Source organism: Magallana gigas, chromosome 8, assembly GCF_963853765.1.
Source record: "Magallana gigas chromosome 8, xbMagGiga1.1, whole genome shotgun sequence".
NCBI lineage: Eukaryota > Metazoa > Mollusca > Bivalvia > Ostreida > Ostreidae > Magallana > Magallana gigas.
Window position 1 is genome coordinate 474,961 of NC_088860.1, and position 19,101 is coordinate 494,061.

General features: G+C 35.2%; 2 protein-coding genes across 2 annotated transcripts; one reads left to right on the forward strand and one right to left on the reverse strand.

The window, feature by feature from the left end:
• Window positions 1-3,901: 3,901 nt before the first annotated feature.
• Window positions 3,902-18,934, forward strand: LOC105339684 (cytoplasmic polyadenylation element-binding protein 2). Its single transcript, XM_011445345.4, has 8 exons — window positions 3,902-4,916; window positions 8,052-8,151; window positions 8,892-9,056; window positions 9,267-9,356; window positions 9,723-9,841; window positions 12,634-12,748; window positions 13,500-13,681; window positions 13,876-18,934. Exons 1-8 carry the CDS (start codon window positions 4,011-4,013, stop codon window positions 14,101-14,103), a joined length of 1,905 nt encoding a protein of 634 aa, XP_011443647.2. The 5' UTR covers window positions 3,902-4,010; the 3' UTR covers window positions 14,104-18,934.
• On the reverse strand, window positions 16,865-17,338 carry LOC136270629 (uncharacterized). The gene has a single exon (XM_066068891.1). The coding sequence runs from the start codon at window positions 17,336-17,338 to the stop codon at window positions 16,865-16,867; it is 474 nt and encodes a 157-aa protein (XP_065924963.1).
• Window positions 18,935-19,101: the final 167 nt, after the last annotated feature.

Here is a 19,101-nt window from a genome sequence, read left to right on the forward strand (position 1 = left end):
TTTTCTTACATTTACATACAAAAAAATTGAATTAACATGGAGTTGCACCCCCTCCCCACCCACTTTCATTTATGTGACCCTGTAAAAAATTTAAATAATCAGTGAAATTGAAGTTAAAGGTATACTACCCCCCCCCCCCCCCCCCCAGGCGGATTTTCAGAATTTTGAAAGAAACCTTTTTCCTTTTTTTTTTTTGCTTGTCAAGATTTTTTGGATGAGTCTGCCCCCCCCCCACTTTCAAAAACGTTGCTACGTGCCTGCATAATCTTGACAACGAAAAGGGAAAAGTTCTTCAACAATCCTCAAAATTCAAATCTTTTGAGGGGGGCTGCGTTGTGTCTAAGAATTTTATCTGAATGTTAAAAATGTTATGCCCCCGCCCCAAAGGCCCCTGTTGCTATTGATGTCTGTAAGAGACAAATATTAATATTATTAATCAATTCGTTTCACTTTGTGGACAATTATACATTAATTGTGGCATTTATCTCAAAGGCTCGCTGATTTGTAATTTTTCTTCCTGCTTTAGTTTGGATTCAAATAAAACTCCATGGCCTTTTTGAAATACGCTGTATAATTAATCATTCTGTACCAGTGTATGGAGTTATCGCATTTAAAATATTCCCGGTAAATGATGCACTAGTGATCTATAAGTAATAACAAAATGCATGTTTGATAGGCTTAGAAGCTCTATATTAATTTTTGATCTCGGGTGCATGGTGCAGTGATAATAATTTTTATAAAATCATGCTAAAATTTAATATTAATCGCTTGTCATGCGCACTCCCTCACACCAACCAGAAAACCATTCTTTACACTAATCACACAAACCAGAAAACGTTAACCATTCTATACAACAATCACACAAACCAGAAAACTGTTCTATACAACAATCACAACAAACAGAAAACCATTCGATAAATCAATCACACCAACCAGAAAACCATTCTATACAACAATCACACCAACCAGAAAAACCATTCTATACAACAATCACACCAATCAGAAAAACCATTCTATACAACAATCACACCAACCAGAAAAACCATTCTATACAACAAACACACCAACCAGAAAACCATTCTATACAACAAACACACCAACCAGAAAACCATTCTATACAACAATTACACCAACCAGAAAACCGTTCTATACAACAATTACACCAACCAGAAAAACCATTCTAAACAACAATCACACCAACCAGAAAACTATTCTATACAATAATCACATCAACCAGAGAAACAATTCTATACAACAATCACACCAACCAGAAAAACCGTTCTTTACAACGATCACACAAACCAGAAAAACCATTCTATACAACAAACACATCAACCAGAGAAACAATTCTATACAACAATCACACCAACCAGAAAACCATTCTATACAACAATCACACCAACCAGAAAATCCATTCTATACAACAATTACACAAACCAGAAAACCGTTCTATAAAACAATTACCAACCAGAAAATCCATTCTATACAACAATCACACCAAACCAGAAAACCATTCTATACAATAATCACATCAACCTGAAAAACCATTCTATACAACAATCACACCATCCAGAAAACCGTCTATACAACAATCACACCAACCAGAAAAACCATTCTATACAACAATTACACCAATCAGAAAAACCATTCTATACAATAATCACATCAACCAGAGAAACAATTCTATACAACAATCACACCAACCAGAAAACCATTCTATACAATAATCACATCAACCAGAAAAACCATTCTATCCAACAATTAAACCAACCAGAAAACCGTTCTATTCAATAATCACATCTACCAAAAAAACCCATTCTATACAACAATTATACCAACCAAAAAACAAACCATTCTATACAACAATCAATCCAACCAGAAAACCATTCTATACAATAATCACATCAACCAGAAAACCGTTCTATACAACAATCACACCAACCAGAAAACCGTCTAGACAACAATCACATCAACCAGAAAACCCATTCTATACAACAATTACACCAATCAGAAAAACCGTTCTATACAACAATCACACCAACAAGAAAACCATTCTACACAACAATCTCACAAACATTATATAACACATCCTTTCATTGACAGATTCACTCGAAAAATGTAACCACGTGACCACTCAAGAATATACAACCATACAATATCGAATGAATTATAAATGACTGAATGTAAAAATTAAAACCAACAGTAATGGAAAAAGAAAACATTGAACGTGTTAATATTTGAATTTAATTAACGCGAATATGCTAAATACGATCAATATTATTAACAAAAATAATAATATGAACTGTAGTCATGCATGAGCAGTAATACCCTTAAAAAAATTTAACACAATCTTTACAAAGTAATAAACATGAAGTAAGCAATATCCCAACTTGAATACAGCAGCATGCGTATGTTTTTCTAAGTGCTCATCTTTGCTTTCTTTTTATTTTGTGTCCTACAGTTTAAAAAAAATATCCTTCTAACGGTCGTAACATTTGTATAGAATTAACACTTTTTCCACTTTTTTTAAAAATAAAATTGTTACAATATACATAAGTGTTATAAGAATTATCAGACTCTTCAGCTAGTTTGGTGAATAGAATATCATTTTTAAAATAAGTTACAAGGAGGTGGAATCCATAAATAAACATACATGTAATTACACTTTATCTTAATTCTTCAAATTTCCTTGACATGTCCGTTAACTGTTTAGGTTGTTCCGGCGTCAAACTCTTTCCTGTCTAGTACATGCATATATCCACAAATAAATTAACAGGGTTTCTTGTTTCTGGTGATATCTGTAAATTCGTCTGTATCATTTTTTTGTTTGTTAAATTTTTTGTTTTTGTTTTTTGTAATAGATAACATTATCCACAAATTTAGTATCAATGAAATTAAGAACAACAAATATGAGATTTTTGTTCTTCTGTCGTTAACTAGGTGAGCATCAGATTAAACAAACTGAATTAATAGTTTACATTGAATTTAAGATTTCAAGTAATTAATACTTATTTCATTTGCACAAAAAAAACAAAAAAAAACAAACAAAAAACCAAAAGCACCCCAAAAACCACCAAAACAGCGCTTCCAATATTGATTGTAGTGTTTGTTTTTATTTTTATTTTTCAGCTTCATTAAAAAAAAATTATAGTAAACGTAATCTGCTTCGGAATCTCATTGAAAATATAATAAAATTATTTGAAGAATTGTCAGAAATACACAATTTTTTTGTTAATTTATTTTTTTCTCGGTACTGATCAGACGATGACCTGTAATATTTGAACGAAAATAAAAATATGAAGACAAAACTAAAATCTAAGGATATATCATCCAAAGAAAATACAGAAAATGCTTTAAAAATACAATTGAAGCAAACATAAAATATATCTATGATTCATTCGATAATGAAAATAAAATAAAAGCAAAAAGAAAAAATATATAATTATACATAACGATATATATATATCATAATCTAGCTTACTGAGGATTTTTTTTTAAAACTGCGAATTTTAAAATCGGTAAAATATTGTTATGACCAAATCACTAATTATTTATTGTTTTTATAGTTTCATAGCATAAAACTATTGATTCAGATTGTTTTTAAAAGTAGGTAGTCCCATACCATGTAGGCCTACAGTATAACGGTACTAACGGTACTATAAGTCCCGCCTCCTCATGTTTATGCAAAACGTTCAGTTTCTAGATCATCATCTGTCATTTTCTCTGCGTGTCGATTAACTGAATTTTACATTAAATTAACACAATTAAAAAGTAGAGAAAGATAAAATGTGCATTTTTTCATTCATATGTTTGTAAAATGTCATTTAAAACTAACCAAAATATGTGTTTTAATGTTTACATTTTGGGGATTAGAAACCTAATTACAAAGCGGAAATGAAGGGCAGTGGGCCAAAATACGCAGAAGAGCAGAACCGAGCCATCAGGAGCAGACGTGGCGGACGAGGAGCATTGTAACTCCCCCTTCCAACCATATTTACGTTATTTTATTGATGGGGGATTACGGAGTTGCAGTGGCCACCAACATCGGAGGATTTTCGTCCCTGAATTCTAAGAACATTTTACAAAGTAAGCCCATATTTTCCTCTGATCCGCGTACAATGCAAGATGAAAACATACACGAGAAAACCACATCTCAGCATCAGCAACTTACACAAGTCGTGGCAGAGAACGGAAACATACATGGTTCGGAAATAAGAAACAAATCTGACGCAAATGGTTTAACTCAGGAGAAGAAAACCGATTTATTGACTTCAGCTAGTTCTACACAGGCGCACGGTACCGTTATGGAGTCTTTTTCGTCAACAGCTGTTGTGACATCAGTGACTTCTCCCTCGAGTTTATGGACAAACCAACCCCCAGAGGAAGCTGTGATACCTGCATACCACTCACTGAATGGGACTCTGACTCTGTCCCAGTTTCCTGCAGTCCACAACAACATGTACAGTGCGGGGATAGCCACCCATATGGGTTTGAACATGGCACAGCAGCCTCCACCTCCACAGAGGCGAGCAATCACCGGCCACCACAACTTTCCTGCACGTCAGCAACAGCCCGGAATACTTATCAACAACAACTCCAAGGGCTATCCCAACTGGAGTAATGCTCCTCAATGGTCTCAACAGGGGCAGTCCTGGGGAAATGTCCACTCCACTCAGCACCAGAGACGGTCCGTGCCAAACTTCCCTTCCTCGCTTACTGCAGCCTCTTTTCAGATGAAGAAATCACCTGTATCATACCAGCAACAAATTACAAACACTGCTCCCCTAATTGCTCCTTCAAGATTTCGGAGGAGCACATCTTTTCCCGGACAAATGCACCAGGCAGCGATGTTAAAACCTGGGCTTGAAATGGGCAGTATGGACGACACTCACAGGGAATCTATGCTCTCTTACCAGGTATGTAAATATTTTATGTGATTTACAACTATCACCAATCCTTAAAAAATATTTATTTGGTAATTTTTTTTTTTTTTTTTACTTATAAAGTCTAAAGAATTTATATAAAAAAACCTTTTCAATGAATTAATCTGTTAACTGAGAATGAAAACTTCTTAAAAAGGCCTTGTATCACATTTAAACTGCTATTTCATGCGTACAACCCTTTATTTGCACATTTCCTCGGGCATTGATTAAAAGCAAAAAAATATTGGAGATGTAATATCTGATTATTGAGTTTTTCCTCATAAATTATGACAAGATGCAGATGTTTTGCTCCACAAAATAAAGGGAAAAAACATTATCAGGTTTCCTACATCTTAAAACTATCTCTGATTGTGAGAGAAACGATATTCAGAGGCCTAAACTCAACCTGGTACGCTGTGAGAGCGATACTGGATGATACTGAAATATTGCACACACCCAATCTGGCTCCTGAGGTGAATTTAACAGATGAAGATTCACCAGTCAAGCATTGCACCTGGTGCCCGCTCTGATGCTGCATATTCTGCATTCCTACAATCAATTTTTTACTGGCAGTGAGCGATTTGGTAAAACGTGGAATATTGTGTGACAGTGAGATTGTGAATGAGTTTTGCGTGGGTCGTAGTCCTCTATTGATTTCATACCTCAGAATCTTGTTTGATTATTACACTGCCACAATCAATAGTAGACTGCAGGAACAGATGTATACATGGCTCTGTTTGTTTTGATGCTAATCAATTGAGTATTGACACCCCATTGCTAGCATTTGTCTTCAACTGGGGCTTATGAATGCTGTAGATATTTGATTTCTTTATTCTCTAACAGATGTTACAATGGAATCAATACTTACATATGGTAGATTGAAGGTTTGAGAGTCAGATTGTGGGTCCTATTGAAGGGGAAAAACCATGGCATTTTGAACTGTTTTATGCCAGCAGTGGCTAAAAATCAATATTGACATGATGTAACTCCTGTTTCCTTTAATGCAATAAAGAGCACAAGAGCCATGATAAGCATCTAAGGGGCAGACAGGCAGGAGGGTTTTATTTATTCAGTGGTACACACCACAGATGCCAACGAGGGTCATTGTGTTAGACTTTAGACATCTGACACGGGCCAGTACTGTTGCTGTAACCCTATCGTAATGTAGTCAGTAACAAGTGGACAATTGAAGGTCCACTATCAATATATTGATTACGGTCATTTAATGCTAGTCATTCAGATCGGCCAGTAACCTGGAGGGCCCTAGTGAATAGAGAGTAAGTGATGCCCTCCCCAAGGACACAGATGTACCCCCGTCTGGTGTTAATGTTGGCTTATCAAGGTGGACACAGTGCCTTATGGGCTCACAGCAGCCAGGCCCATAATTATTTCATATCAGCGTTTAATTGGGTGTGACTTACAGATACAAATCAAATTGTTCTGATATCCGCATGTTGTACCATTACATTGAATCAAGTTTGGAAACTTTATCTACTATAGTATTCAGTTGTCATGAGAGATCTCAACATCTGGCTAAACAAGATATTTCTACATGGGTTTTGTTAATTTTGCTTTTGTCATTTCAATGTTTCTGATCTAAAAATGGTGCTTGAATGTAAAAATCTACATATTTTAAAATAATACAGAAATATTCCCTAATTTTAAAATGAACTCAGATAGAAAAAAATAACTCAATTTGTGGCCCATTTCTCTCTTGCTTTGCAAGTAATTCAAGAACAGTTTATCATCTTTTTTAATCTTAAAGAAACTCTATCATTGAAGGGGCGTGTGATGGAATAAATAACAGTATGACTTCACATAATTTATAGAATGAAACAATGTGCATTATAATGGATTAATTAAATGATCCTTTAAAAGCTTCATTTTTATCTGTTAACCCAGTTCATAGTGGGCTAATACACCACACTGACCCTAGATAAAGAGCAAAAGTCTGCCAACAAATTTAATCATCCTTTGCTTTAGCTTAATCATTCCATCAAATCAGAAAAATGTGTGGTCTATTTATAAACCTAATGCCAACCAGACTTTGTAAACAAAACAAGTTGTAGGATGTATATGCACTTCATCAGAAATAGCAGTACATGTACGATATACAGGTTCAACCAGGAATCTAACTCAAGAATTAGTATATATATATATGTTGTGAGAGCAGGTCTAATGTTAAAGACTTTGTGGAACATTAAGAATAAACTCCCTCTGACAAATGTATGAGCTTGTATAGTGCCCTATTTAAGCTAGTGTAGCAGAGAGATGTGAATAAGATATAGTATAAACTGTATCACACTTGAGCTTTTGGATGATAGGCATATTGACTTTGTCCTTTGGACTCTGGCTGATACGAGCCTTTCTGAATATTGCACAAGTGCCAAGATGAAAAGACGTGTTATAAGTGTAGCAATTAACAATCATAGAATTAACTCCAGTCATGACAATTCTCTGTCCCTGGTTTCTATTTCCTTTACTCTTTGTCGATTTTTTAAATCAATACACATACCAAACAACTGGGCTTGATATTTATATGTAATAAGGAAAAAAAATTGTCAAAGATTTCTCTTTTTTAACCCAGAGAAATTCATTTGACATTTCTAACAGATATTTATACTAGCGGAAAAATCTGACACATTTTATCCATTTGGAAACTCTCTGAACACCTTACACAATTTTTCAACATAATTACATTTTAATGTTTCCCCTCTCTCAACTTTCTGATAAAAAGGAACACTCATGCACAATTTTTGGTTGAAATACAGATGTTTTTATGCTCAATCTATTTTTTATTTACCTTTAATTGACACAGTTTGAATAATGAGAAAGATTAGAGAGCAAACAAATTATTAAAGCTGGCTTATGATTCAATTTTCTATGAATAAGTATGAAAAAAAGGCAAATTAAGCTACCAAGTATAACAAAAGATTGAGTAAACAAAAAAACAAATTGATACTGCAGTGCATGTCGTTTTGATGTAGCAAAAATATTTATAGATGTATAAAACAATTTGTTCAGCCAATCAAATTGCGTTTCAAACAGAAATTGAATTATATAGCTATACCAGCATCACCATTGATACGGTGTTGTCCAATTTAATTGTACTGTTTCTTTGTTTTGCAGGACAGAAGTAACTCCTATGACAGTATGCGGTTCACCAACTTTGAGAACCAACTCCTGGACATCATGAGAAACTCGGGAGATCACGCAGACCCAATGAAAGGTTGGTAATGGAGAATGACGGTAAAGAGCTCAGCAAACAGCTCGGAATTAATGGTCATTACTAGTCTGTGGAATATCTCCTCGGCTTCTTTCTGTGGGAATTGTTATTTATCATGCCAAACATATCCTAGGATGTGGTAATATGTTGTATTATTGTTACGGTATAGGTATAATAGGTATGAAAATGAGATGTATATATCAGCTGTAGATGGTTTTTGAGAAAAGCATGCTATAAATACTGGAAATTTCAGGCATGAATGTTGTTGAACAATTTAGACCAGTGTGGCAGAGCAAGTGTGTAAACATATGTCACATGATGATTGTGTGATTATGTCAGGGCAAAACTTGTATACACCAGTTGTAGAATTAGCACTGCATTTATCATGTTTTTCTGTACTGGGAACTGAAATGCATTCATACATATATATAATAGGACATTAAACTCATCAAGAACTATTTTAACATGCCATTTCCTCGTTTTCTAAAGTGGTTTATGATTTTTGTACCCATAAATGTGTTGGCAATAACACTAATAATCTTATGCAACCTTTGTACATTCTGACTGATAGATTTTAAATACTTTTTTATAGAGAATGACAATAATGATTAATATAGAAGCATTTGTTCTTCAAGCTATTTTCGTGACCACATTTCAGAGTGTAATACATGTACAGCTCCACAACAATAAGATATCGCATCCCTTGAACCCAGAACTAAGATGTTTCTGTTTGTTTTGTGCAGTGAAGTCGTCCTTTGGGTTTGGAGAGTTGGATGAGGAGACGCTGGACTCGAGCCTGTCTGTGCTGGGGTGTGGTCCCCGGGGTTCGCCCGGCTCTCAGGGGGAGAGGATCGAGCGATTCTCCAGGAAGGTGTTTGTTGGTGGACTGCCACCAGACATTGACGAAGGTAATTGTTATTTATTGGATAGCTACAATTGTTCCCCACCCTTCTATCAGTTCATCCATATAGGGTTTAGTGTCACTACATTCATTACATTCATGTTTTTAGGTCACTTATCTTTAATGATGTATAACATGCATGCCTCATTGTTTCATTAACTTTTCCTACCTGTAGTTTGACCTGCTTGTAAGCTCACTGATCTTTTGATTGTTGTAGAGGAGATCACAGCAGCTTTCCGCAGATTTGGGGTACTGGTGGTGGACTGGCCTCATAAAGCAGAGAGCAAGTCCTACTTTCCTCCTAAAGGTATGCTCCCACCTAGTGGTTATTGTGGTCATCAGAAAAGTCTGAAAGATCCTGATGATCCTCACTGGCCCTGAGTAAGAGACATGGTCATTGTCTCAAGCCAAAATAAAGCTCTCTCCTACTCATGCCTTCTTGATTCTATGAAGTATGTTCACACATGAAATATGAAAAAGTGCTTTTGACTGTATAAGTAAAAATCCTGTTTTATCGAATGGCAACCAACTGCTATTTGATTATTTATATGCGGAATATTTAATTCTGTATATGTAGGCGACTGTTTGATTCTGTTCCTGTATTCTGTTTGATACTGTATTTGCAGGCTACTGTTTGGTTCTGTATCTTATGACTTTAATACCTTATTTGTAGGCTACTGTTTCCTGCTGTTCCAAGACGAGATGTCGGTGCAGACCCTGATTGAGCACTGTATTGTGGATGATGAGAAGCTCTACTGGTGTGTGTCCAGCCCGACCATGAAAGACAAACCGGTCAGTTTCACTCATACATTGTGTTATACCGTATATCCGGGGTTTTTTTGCATGTCACAAAATTTGCGAAAATTGGGAAAAATGACACATTTTTAATTTGCTTCTGTCATTTTTTGCGATTTAAAAAGTTCCTTATAAAAAATGATACAGGGCATAATTTCTGCATATTCAATATTAATTTACAATATAAAAGAAGTCGCGAAAAAAGCGAAAATTAGATCACCGCAAAAATTACCGGATATGCGGTATGTTTCCTCTATGTACCTTGGACCTAAGTATAGAGACTAGAAACTTGGAAGTCATTTTGGATGGCAAATGGCTAGTCATACCCCATACAACAAGTTGTGAGGGGTGTAATGTTTTTGACCAGGCAGTCAGTCAGGCGGTCAATTCTGATTTTTTGTAAGCACAACTGTGCTTAAACCACTGCACAGAATTTTGTAAAACTTTGTAGGTATTACTTTATTGCCAGGAAATTTTGATTTCTGTATTTTTCTGAAAATTTTGGCACATTTGAATTTAGAATTTTGTTTTTAAAGACAAAAGTATAGACATACATACATACAGAAAGTTTTGATTTGATTTTTTGGGAGTTATGATCATTTTAAAATCAAGTTATTTTGTGTATTTAATGTATACCCTGCCATACATTATGTATAGCATTGTCCAGTAACGGGGAATCTTGAGCTATGTAAGCTTGCTCACTTTTTCTTTTCTCATTATAAGAATGATCTTAATTTGTTATGAAATGTATGAGAATAGTGTCAATGGTTTAACAAGGATAGTGTGGACTTGCAAAGGATAGATGTACTGTTTATAATGCAATACTCTAAGACTAAGTTAACTGGGAGTGTACTTTATATATCACAAAGACTGTGAGAGTACTGATCTATATCATACATTTACACATCCATATACTGTGAAATCATTAAATTTGTGGGGTCAATTTTTGTGGATTGCTTAAAATTTACAGGTTTGTGGGGACGTAATTTTGTGTATTTTCTTATACTCAGGAATGGAAGTATGACTTTAAAACCCTTATTTATTAATTCATGTAGGATGTTAATTCATGGATAAGAGATACCCACGAATTCCACAAAAATTGAGCCACCACGAAATCTAATGATTCCAAAGTAAATTGTTTCTTTGGAAAGCTATTGACAAAATGAATTGTCTGAGATTTGGACATATTTTAAGGTTGATTAAATGAAAAAGACAGAAAAACAAAGTATAATGAAAACAGATGGACGTAGAGTAGCACAAAAATTGTGTGTTTGATAGACCTAATGAGGGAGGTTTGGAAGATGTACAGATCAGAGTCAGATGATATCAGAGCCACAACTCAACTCGTCCCACAGATATCATTGCCCCCTCAGATGTATCAAAGCCTACCACAAAACAGAAAGTTTCGAAATTATGTGTTCAGAGTTCTGATTGCAGCAGTTTCATGTAAACTATATATCCCAACATTAAATTTATACTGTAGATTCTTAATTAAACACGATGAATTAATATCTGCGTGATGTTGCAAGAAGCACATCTCGCAGATTTTAAAATGTCAATTTATTTTTTAAAACAGATGTAAAGTAAATGAAACTATGATAAAAATTTGGTGTTTGCAAAGAGCCTAGCTCTTTATATTCTTGCGATTTGATGCTAAACAGATGAATAGCAGTAATTAAGTTCTAGCGTAAATTAAGGATTCTACAGTACTCAACTTAACTACTGGAACAAAAAAGTACCTTGTGCAGTACGTTCTCGTCTTTAACTGACCAAAAAAACTGCATATATATACAGTCATGTAGTACTAGTAATTTATGTAACCTGACTTGGCAAAAATATATTACATGTAGGAGATGTGATGCTATTGTTATATATTGAGTAACAATCTAACATTTCATTTGTCATGTAAAATCATAAGTTTATATTTCTACTGTCAGAAAATCTAATTAAATGAGAGCTTGGTACAAGTTGTAAGCTATTTATTATTCAAGAGGTCATTCATGTGATTAGCAGTTGTCATTGAGGTATCCTCTGTTATACTGTGTATCTTCCCCCTCCACCAGGCCATCCTTTAAAAAATGTTTGTTTGGAATTGCTGCCTTGATGTTTCTAGACCCAGGAAGGGGGGGGGGGGGGTTGCAAACTGGAAGCTAAACTAATTAAAAATTGGTAAAAAAAAAATAAATCTCCACATAAAAAAAAAGTCATTAATTTTTGCTCATAAAATATTATCAGTGGGGTATTTCAATGAGGCATGAGGAAATTCCAAACAAACAATAATTTGTTTTGGCCCCAGTGGATGAAGGTCGTAGTTCTTGATGAATTCTCCCAGCAGGCCCTGATTGATGCTCTTTGGAGATTTCTGACAACTGCTGTGAAATATGTTAGTTTTTATCATATTGTCCCTCAACAGAGGGTCAAATGCCCCATTAGTTTAGAACAATTATCAGGCCAGTACATTGCTCCCATAACATCTCTACAGTGAAAGAGTCAGCCAGATGAATGAAGTTGGGAAGACTATCTTGTATAAAAACATTTTTGTTTTGTATTTTTAACTTTGATGATGAATGCATTTCTAAAGAAAAAAAACAGTCTTTAAGAGAGTCATACCAAATCAAATAATTGATAAGTCTAAATCTAAGACAAAATTAAACTTTTACTTTTTTCAATTTGCTTTTTTTTTCTGTCGCATGCATTTCTTTTGAATATTCCAGGTTTTACATCTTTGATCATCTAACTTGATATTGTCATACTATGCAGACAGAATAATTATGTGGTTTCTGTGACAGGTCCAGATTCGGCCCTGGAACCTGAGTGATTCTGACTTTGTGATGGATGGATCCCAACCACTGGACCCCAGGAAGACCATCTTTGTCGGGGGAGTCCCCAGACCTCTCAGAGCAGGTAACTCTTGGAGTTTGTGTGTACAGAAGAACTTTTCTAAATCTTAGTTCAGGGGCTGTCACTGTTCTTTTTCAACAGGATCTGGGTTGTTAGGATAGGGAAAATAATCAACCTTTTAGTGAAATTTGAAAAATTACGAATTTAATCTGTTAATAAGAAGAAATTCTGCATTATTCTTAATTCATATATGTTTATTATCAAACTCTGTCATTTATGAGATTGATCTGGAAGATTATTTAATGCGATTATACATTTATCATGAACACCATTCATCCTTTCCTGTTGTGTATAAATCCTGTTGTTCCATGTGTGTACATACTGTTCTATCATGCGTTATTCCTAGCCTGTGGTGCTTGAATCCTTTCCTATCGTTTATCTTGTAAAAAAAAATGTTGCAGGTACTGTATCTACATTTATTTATTTATGAGCTACAGAGTGTCACTGTGTGGTATCTACCTTAATTATAATAGTACAGAATACCAAGCATATCTACCTTTAGTTATTAATATGTACAGTATAAAGTATAGCTGATTATTCTCCCATTTGGTAAATGAAATTGTATTTACATGTTTTAATAAGATACATACAGCATATTTAATGCTCTTCCCTTCTGATGTAGAGAATTATAACTTTGTGATGTTGTGGTATTGAGTATGTGATATCCAAGTTGTTCTGAGTATGTGATATCCGAGTGTTTCTGATTCCTCTTTTTTATTGGTACTAAATATTGCTGTAACTGCTTTGTTTTCAGTGGAGCTGGCAATGATCATGGACCGCCTGTACGGAGGAGTCTGCTATGCAGGGATTGACACAGACCCTGAACTGAAGTATCCCAAGGGGGCAGGGCGTGTGGCCTTCTCCAACCAGCAGAGCTACATAGCAGCCATCAGTGCCAGATTTGTTCAGCTCCAGCACGGGGAAATAGACAAGAGGGTATGTATAACTGATGGTAACAACAGAGCTTGGGCATCACTGAGGGAACAGGGATTGAAAAGCTGGTTAAAAATATCAAAGCACTGATACTAGAAATTAGTACCCAGTCTTGCTTATCTGTAAATGTTGTTATTTAATGATAAAAGATCTGCATTGTGTAGAACAATATAGTTGTGTTGTTTGGATGTTGACAGGTGGAGGTCAAGCCCTATGTTCTGGACGACCAGATGTGTGACGAGTGCCAGGGATCCAGGTGTGGTGGCAAGTTTGCTCCATTTTTCTGCGCCAACGTCACCTGTCTGCAGTACTACTGCGAGCAGTGTTGGGCCCAGATCCACTCCCGGCCCGGGCGCGAGTTCCACAAACCGCTGGTCAAGGAGGGCGCAGACAGGCCCAGGGCTGTCCCGTTTCGCTGGTGTTAGATCAACAAAACTCAACAAGATTTTTCTTCAAAAGAAATAAAACTTGTAGATGTATTTAGTCCAGATTAATATATTATTTATTTATTGAATTTTTATCTTGTTACTTGTTTATTTTTTGTCAGTGCTGATTATGGCTATTGGTTACGATAGCCCGTAAAACGTTCCCTTGCCAACTATTTATTATTGATTGTCTCTAGCAGGAGCATTCCATGGGAAGTCCTACACTTTAATACCACAAAGTTTTTGTACAGATGTAAATGTTCCCTGTTTTTTATAAATCACAAGAGAGAGAAAAAAATCTAGTTATGTATTTTTTCACAAGTTTTTTCACAGGACAGCAATATATATATCACACATGTAATCTGTGTTCATGAATTTTGTACTTTTTCCATCTTGCATGTTGTGCATTTGATAAAAAAAAATGAAGTTGGATTTTATGAATCATTAGGTGGATAGTTTTTTTTCTACTTTTGTGAGTTTTTTAGCTAGAGACAATCCAGGCTATTTATATCTGGTTCTCGGACTTTGTACTGTGTGAATTACTCTAGTCAGTGTTCGTCTGTTTGTATTCTGGTCATTGTTGATGTTAATCATTGTTATTTATAAACAAAATTTTCAGTAATGTGTTGCAGGGATTTGTGACAAAATGATACCTTTCAGAATTCAGCATTTTGATTTTTTTACTGTTTATATAACTGTTTTATACTTTTATTTTGCTAATTAAGAGTTTCTAGTTATTGCATGCAGTTTTTTGTGTTTAATTAGTTTGATATATTTTTTTCAATGAATTATTTGCTTTGTTGTATGAATTTTCTGTGATTACCATATTTATTCAGCCAGGAGAGGGTGTGTCCCTGGACAGAGGGGTTATATCGGGCTTGTTGTTTTTTTTTTTTATCCTTTTTTCCCATTTAATCATTTCATGTATTGGGTTCATATACTACATGCCATATTAACAGGTTCTTTTTTATGTGAAGAACACGCTTAGACAAGAGGTCTTATTTTCCCACAGATTTCATTTTTGCTTTTTTATCCCATTATTTTGTTTCTCCTGTGTTATTTTGCAGTTAGTAGCGCCTGGTTGTGGTTACCATTACGATATAGGTATTTGTTTATTGCTCAATCATACCGTGTACAATAGAGACTACTAGAATGTTACACTTATTTTTTGATGAACATTTTTTGAGTTACTTGCTGTCAAGTGTATCTTAGCTACCACTCTGTGTAAATTGTATAGTCACTCCAGTTTTGATTGTTTTATATATTCCAGACTTTTTTTTACATATCACCCCAGCTTCCGCTTTGTACATTCTGCAAACAAAAGAAAAATTGAAAAAAAAAAAGAAAAACAACTGCATGCACCTCATCTTGATATATACATGTAGGCTTTTTACTAAGACTATGTAATCTTTTTGTACCTTCACTACTTCCAGTGTTATTTTGTATAAAGGAGAAAAATTTGATACAGACTTTGAACAATATCAATTGCACTTTTTTCACACGTTGACAATGTATTTTTTTAATTTTCTGCCAAACAAATCTGTAATATATTTTATTATCAACTTACAAAGTCATTGTCAATCAAAGTGTGTGTTTTAGTGTCACAACAATGCAAACTGATTACTGGAGATGGACTCGTTTTGTTATGTCTCCGCCTATGGTTTTTTACAGATACTTTTTCACTAACTTAACACTTTTTATAGACAAATAGTTTTTTCAAATAGCAAATTAACACAATCTTTTTTTTTCTTTAAGGTTTACAGGTGCTAATTTTATAAGTATGAAAATCATGGCTAAAGTTGAAGTTTCCATTTAATATTTTAGGCTTTGTTTTAAATCTTGATTTGCCAAAAAAAAAAGTAGTAACATAAAATTGGGGATTGTAAATTTGGCTTATTTGCATACAGAACAATACTGTTCTTTTATAGTTAGATTTTCAGATAAATCTCATTCAAAATTTTCAATTTCTTACAGCAACCATCTTATCAAAACTTTTTAAAAATTCATTTGAAGTATGTAAATATCTCTTCTAGTAAAAAAAAATGAACAGGAAGCTTTTAGTTTTAAAACATGGTTAAAATGGGTAGAAGCTTCTTACTTGTAGCAAAACCTTAATATCAAGTCAGTGTTAGAAGACTGGGTAGTTATTTAAACGGGAAAATCAAATTTGTTTGGTATAGATTTCTATTGTCTGTTGTATCAGTGGGAGGACCTGGAACAATTGTACTTGGTGTTGTGTTTAGAATTTGTACTATAACTGGAAGTCCTAACAGAGGTGTTTGCAGTTTTGTGATGAATCAGGAACAACATCGGTGTCTTCTGTAAGACGTGGGATGTGATTGTTGGTATTCTGACCATGCAGTTTTTTTGTTTAAAATCAAAAGGTCAGGAAAAGAGTAGATATCGTATGATGAGGAGTGTGAAGGATTGTTTGAGGCATTTTGCATCATCAATTGAACCCAACAACGGAGGTCAAATGTGTTCTTTTGTAATTTATGTATCAAGCCCAGTGGTGAACGCTGACTGTGATTTTTTAAATGCCAGTTGTTAATTGTCAGATGAAGGTGGATATTACAAACTGTAGCTGGTAATGGGATGTGGGCTCTCAGCAAGGCCAGCTTCCACACAGTGTCACAAAACTACCTCAGTCTTTGATCTGAATCCAGGATACCTCACCACACTGTAACTGCCTTCCTACCCAGTAGTCAATTAGTCCAGCCCACTTCTGTACAGTCATTCAGCTGACAACTTCTGTCCCCTGTCAAGATACAACAAACTGAACAGAACTTGTCACTGGTATTGTTAAATATTCTCCCCAATAACATCTGACCTTGCTGAGGGCCAGCATTGCAAAGTCTTTCATAGAGAAACGCCACTGTTTGTCTGTTGGTTTCCTAGTTTGCTGTTTGTCGGGTAGCTCAGACCCTAGCCTCACTGGGATTTGGGGAGGGACTTCCTTAACCTCATTGCGGGGATGGGGAGGGACTTCCTTTGCCTCACCTGTGGGGATGGGGGGGGGGGACCTTCCTGGCCTCATTGTGGGGGTGAGGAGGGACTTCCTTAGCCTCATTTCGGGGATGGGGAGGGACTTCTTTAGCCTCATTGTGGGGATGGGGAGGGACTTCCTTAGCCTCATTGTGGGAATGGGGAATGACTTCCTTAGCCTCATTTTCGGGATGGGGAGGGACCTTCTTGGCCTCATTGTGGGGGTGAGGAGGGACTTCCTTAGCCTCATTGTGGGGATGGGGATGGAATTTCAGTGTTACAACAAGGATGTTTGTTGAGTTGTTTTGTTTCCAAGTCACTTTTAACTCAATTTTTTTTATAATTTGTTATTTCTTTTGTTTTACTTTTTTATTGAAAACAAGATGGTGATTTTTTTTAAAAACTAGAATGAATGTCTCCAAGTAAAGAAGAGAAGAAAATCTACAGATGTTTTCTGCAGCTTCTGTGACGTCTCTGAACATTTCTGTCAGAGACCACTGGATCTCAGTAGCTATCAATACACTCGTAGATTTTCTTTCCTTTTATGATTGAAATTGGTATTTTTATATTTTTTAGTTCAAAGATATTTATACTTTTATATTTTTTAAGAAAAACAAAATGCACTATAGTCGTTAGTAGGTGTTGTTTCCATGTAGATTTCATAGTTTATTAGATGCAGTGAGTGAAATTCTGTTTTTGAAATGTGTGTGTAATACTTTGTATTAGACTTCTTTAATACATTTTTTGTAAGGAACGGATGGCAATTCTGTGTAATCTTAAAGAGCTTTCCACTGTGTTCAAATTTGTTTATATAAGATGCAGTTTTCATGAAAAAGTCAAGGTCCAGGTGTTATGATTGCTGCCAAAGTCAACTTGCCAGAAACAGTCCATCATTTCAAGTGTTAACATTGCAAAACATAAAAAAAGTGGGTCCATCGCGTGCTGGAACTAGTCATGTAGACTTTAGATGCATCAACAGACAGCCACTTGGGTGGTGATGGGTATGATATTTTTTCTTTTGTGCAATATTTTAGTTAGATTATTATGGTTAAAAAGGGCAGTAATTTTCATATTTTGATTTCACTGGTATTTATTTTTTCACAGATTTTTTTATTCTATGCTTCAATATACCTGTATTTACTACACTAGTTATGTATTATATGAGAGAGTTTGGCTTACACAATCCACTGGTTTGTGAAGCTAGTTCTGATCAAGATAAACCTGGAGTTTGTGTGGAGATGGAGCTCTCTGCCCCAGTTCTTTGTTAATGTGTAACCAAAACACTTCAGAGAGAGCAGGTCATGGTTAGACTCCAGAGTGAGTATTTGACATCTAGTTTTGAATCAAGTGAAGTCAACAACAACCAGACTCTGCTTGTTTTAACAGTTAACAGTTGTGAACTACAACACAATCCACATTCCCTGTGTCTGAAGGGGAAGCAACTGTTCAGTAAAAGTACAAACATAAAAGTGAGCCATGTGACCCATAGAAATCTTGTTACAAGTTTTCAATCTATTTTTGGATTTTTTTTCCCTTCCCACTTTGTGCCCATCTTTCACATTGCCTGTTCACTTCAGTATTACATGCTGCATTCAACATTGTCCCGAACGTTCGGTGAATTAACATCAGTGGGACTTGTTGTAATGGGTGGGACCCTTAGTTTCTCCCCATAAGGTTTTCATGTGCATGTGTAGTTTTTGACCAATTTCATACATGTTGTGTTTTTTGTATAATGGGAAGTTTTTAAAGTTATTTTGTTTAAGGTTATCAACCGATCCTGAAGTTTCTATGTTTTTTAATAAAGCTAAGTCATTCTTTTATAATAATAAACATGAATGGTGTTGTTTATATGTGTTGTGTTATCTTTGGGCTCTATGAGGCGAGCTTATCACCGAGATGTCAGTTATACAAAGACAACAGGAACTTTACTGTAGGATTAGTCTGGGAGTGGATTTACTGAATAAGAAATTGATCACTTTGACTGCTCAGTCAGAATATCAGACTGATGCATTG

What these genes read in the sequence shown, in the direction of transcription:
- LOC105339684 (XM_011445345.4), top strand. Translation starts at nt 4,011, where the DNA reads ATGGGGGATTACGGAGTTGCAGTGGCCACCAACATCGGAGGATTTTCG. An exon ending in TCACGCAGACCCAATGAAAG is followed by an intron (nt 8,152 to 8,891) that starts GTTGGTAATGGA and finishes TGTTTTGTGCAG; the next exon opens with TGAAGTCGTCCTTTGGGTTT. An exon ending in GCCACCAGACATTGACGAAG is followed by an intron (nt 9,057 to 9,266) that starts GTAATTGTTATT and finishes TGATTGTTGTAG; the next exon opens with AGGAGATCACAGCAGCTTTC.
- LOC136270629 (XM_066068891.1), bottom strand. Translation starts at nt 17,338, where the DNA reads ATGAGGCTAAGGAAGTCCCTCCTCACCCCCACAATGAGGCCAAGAAGG.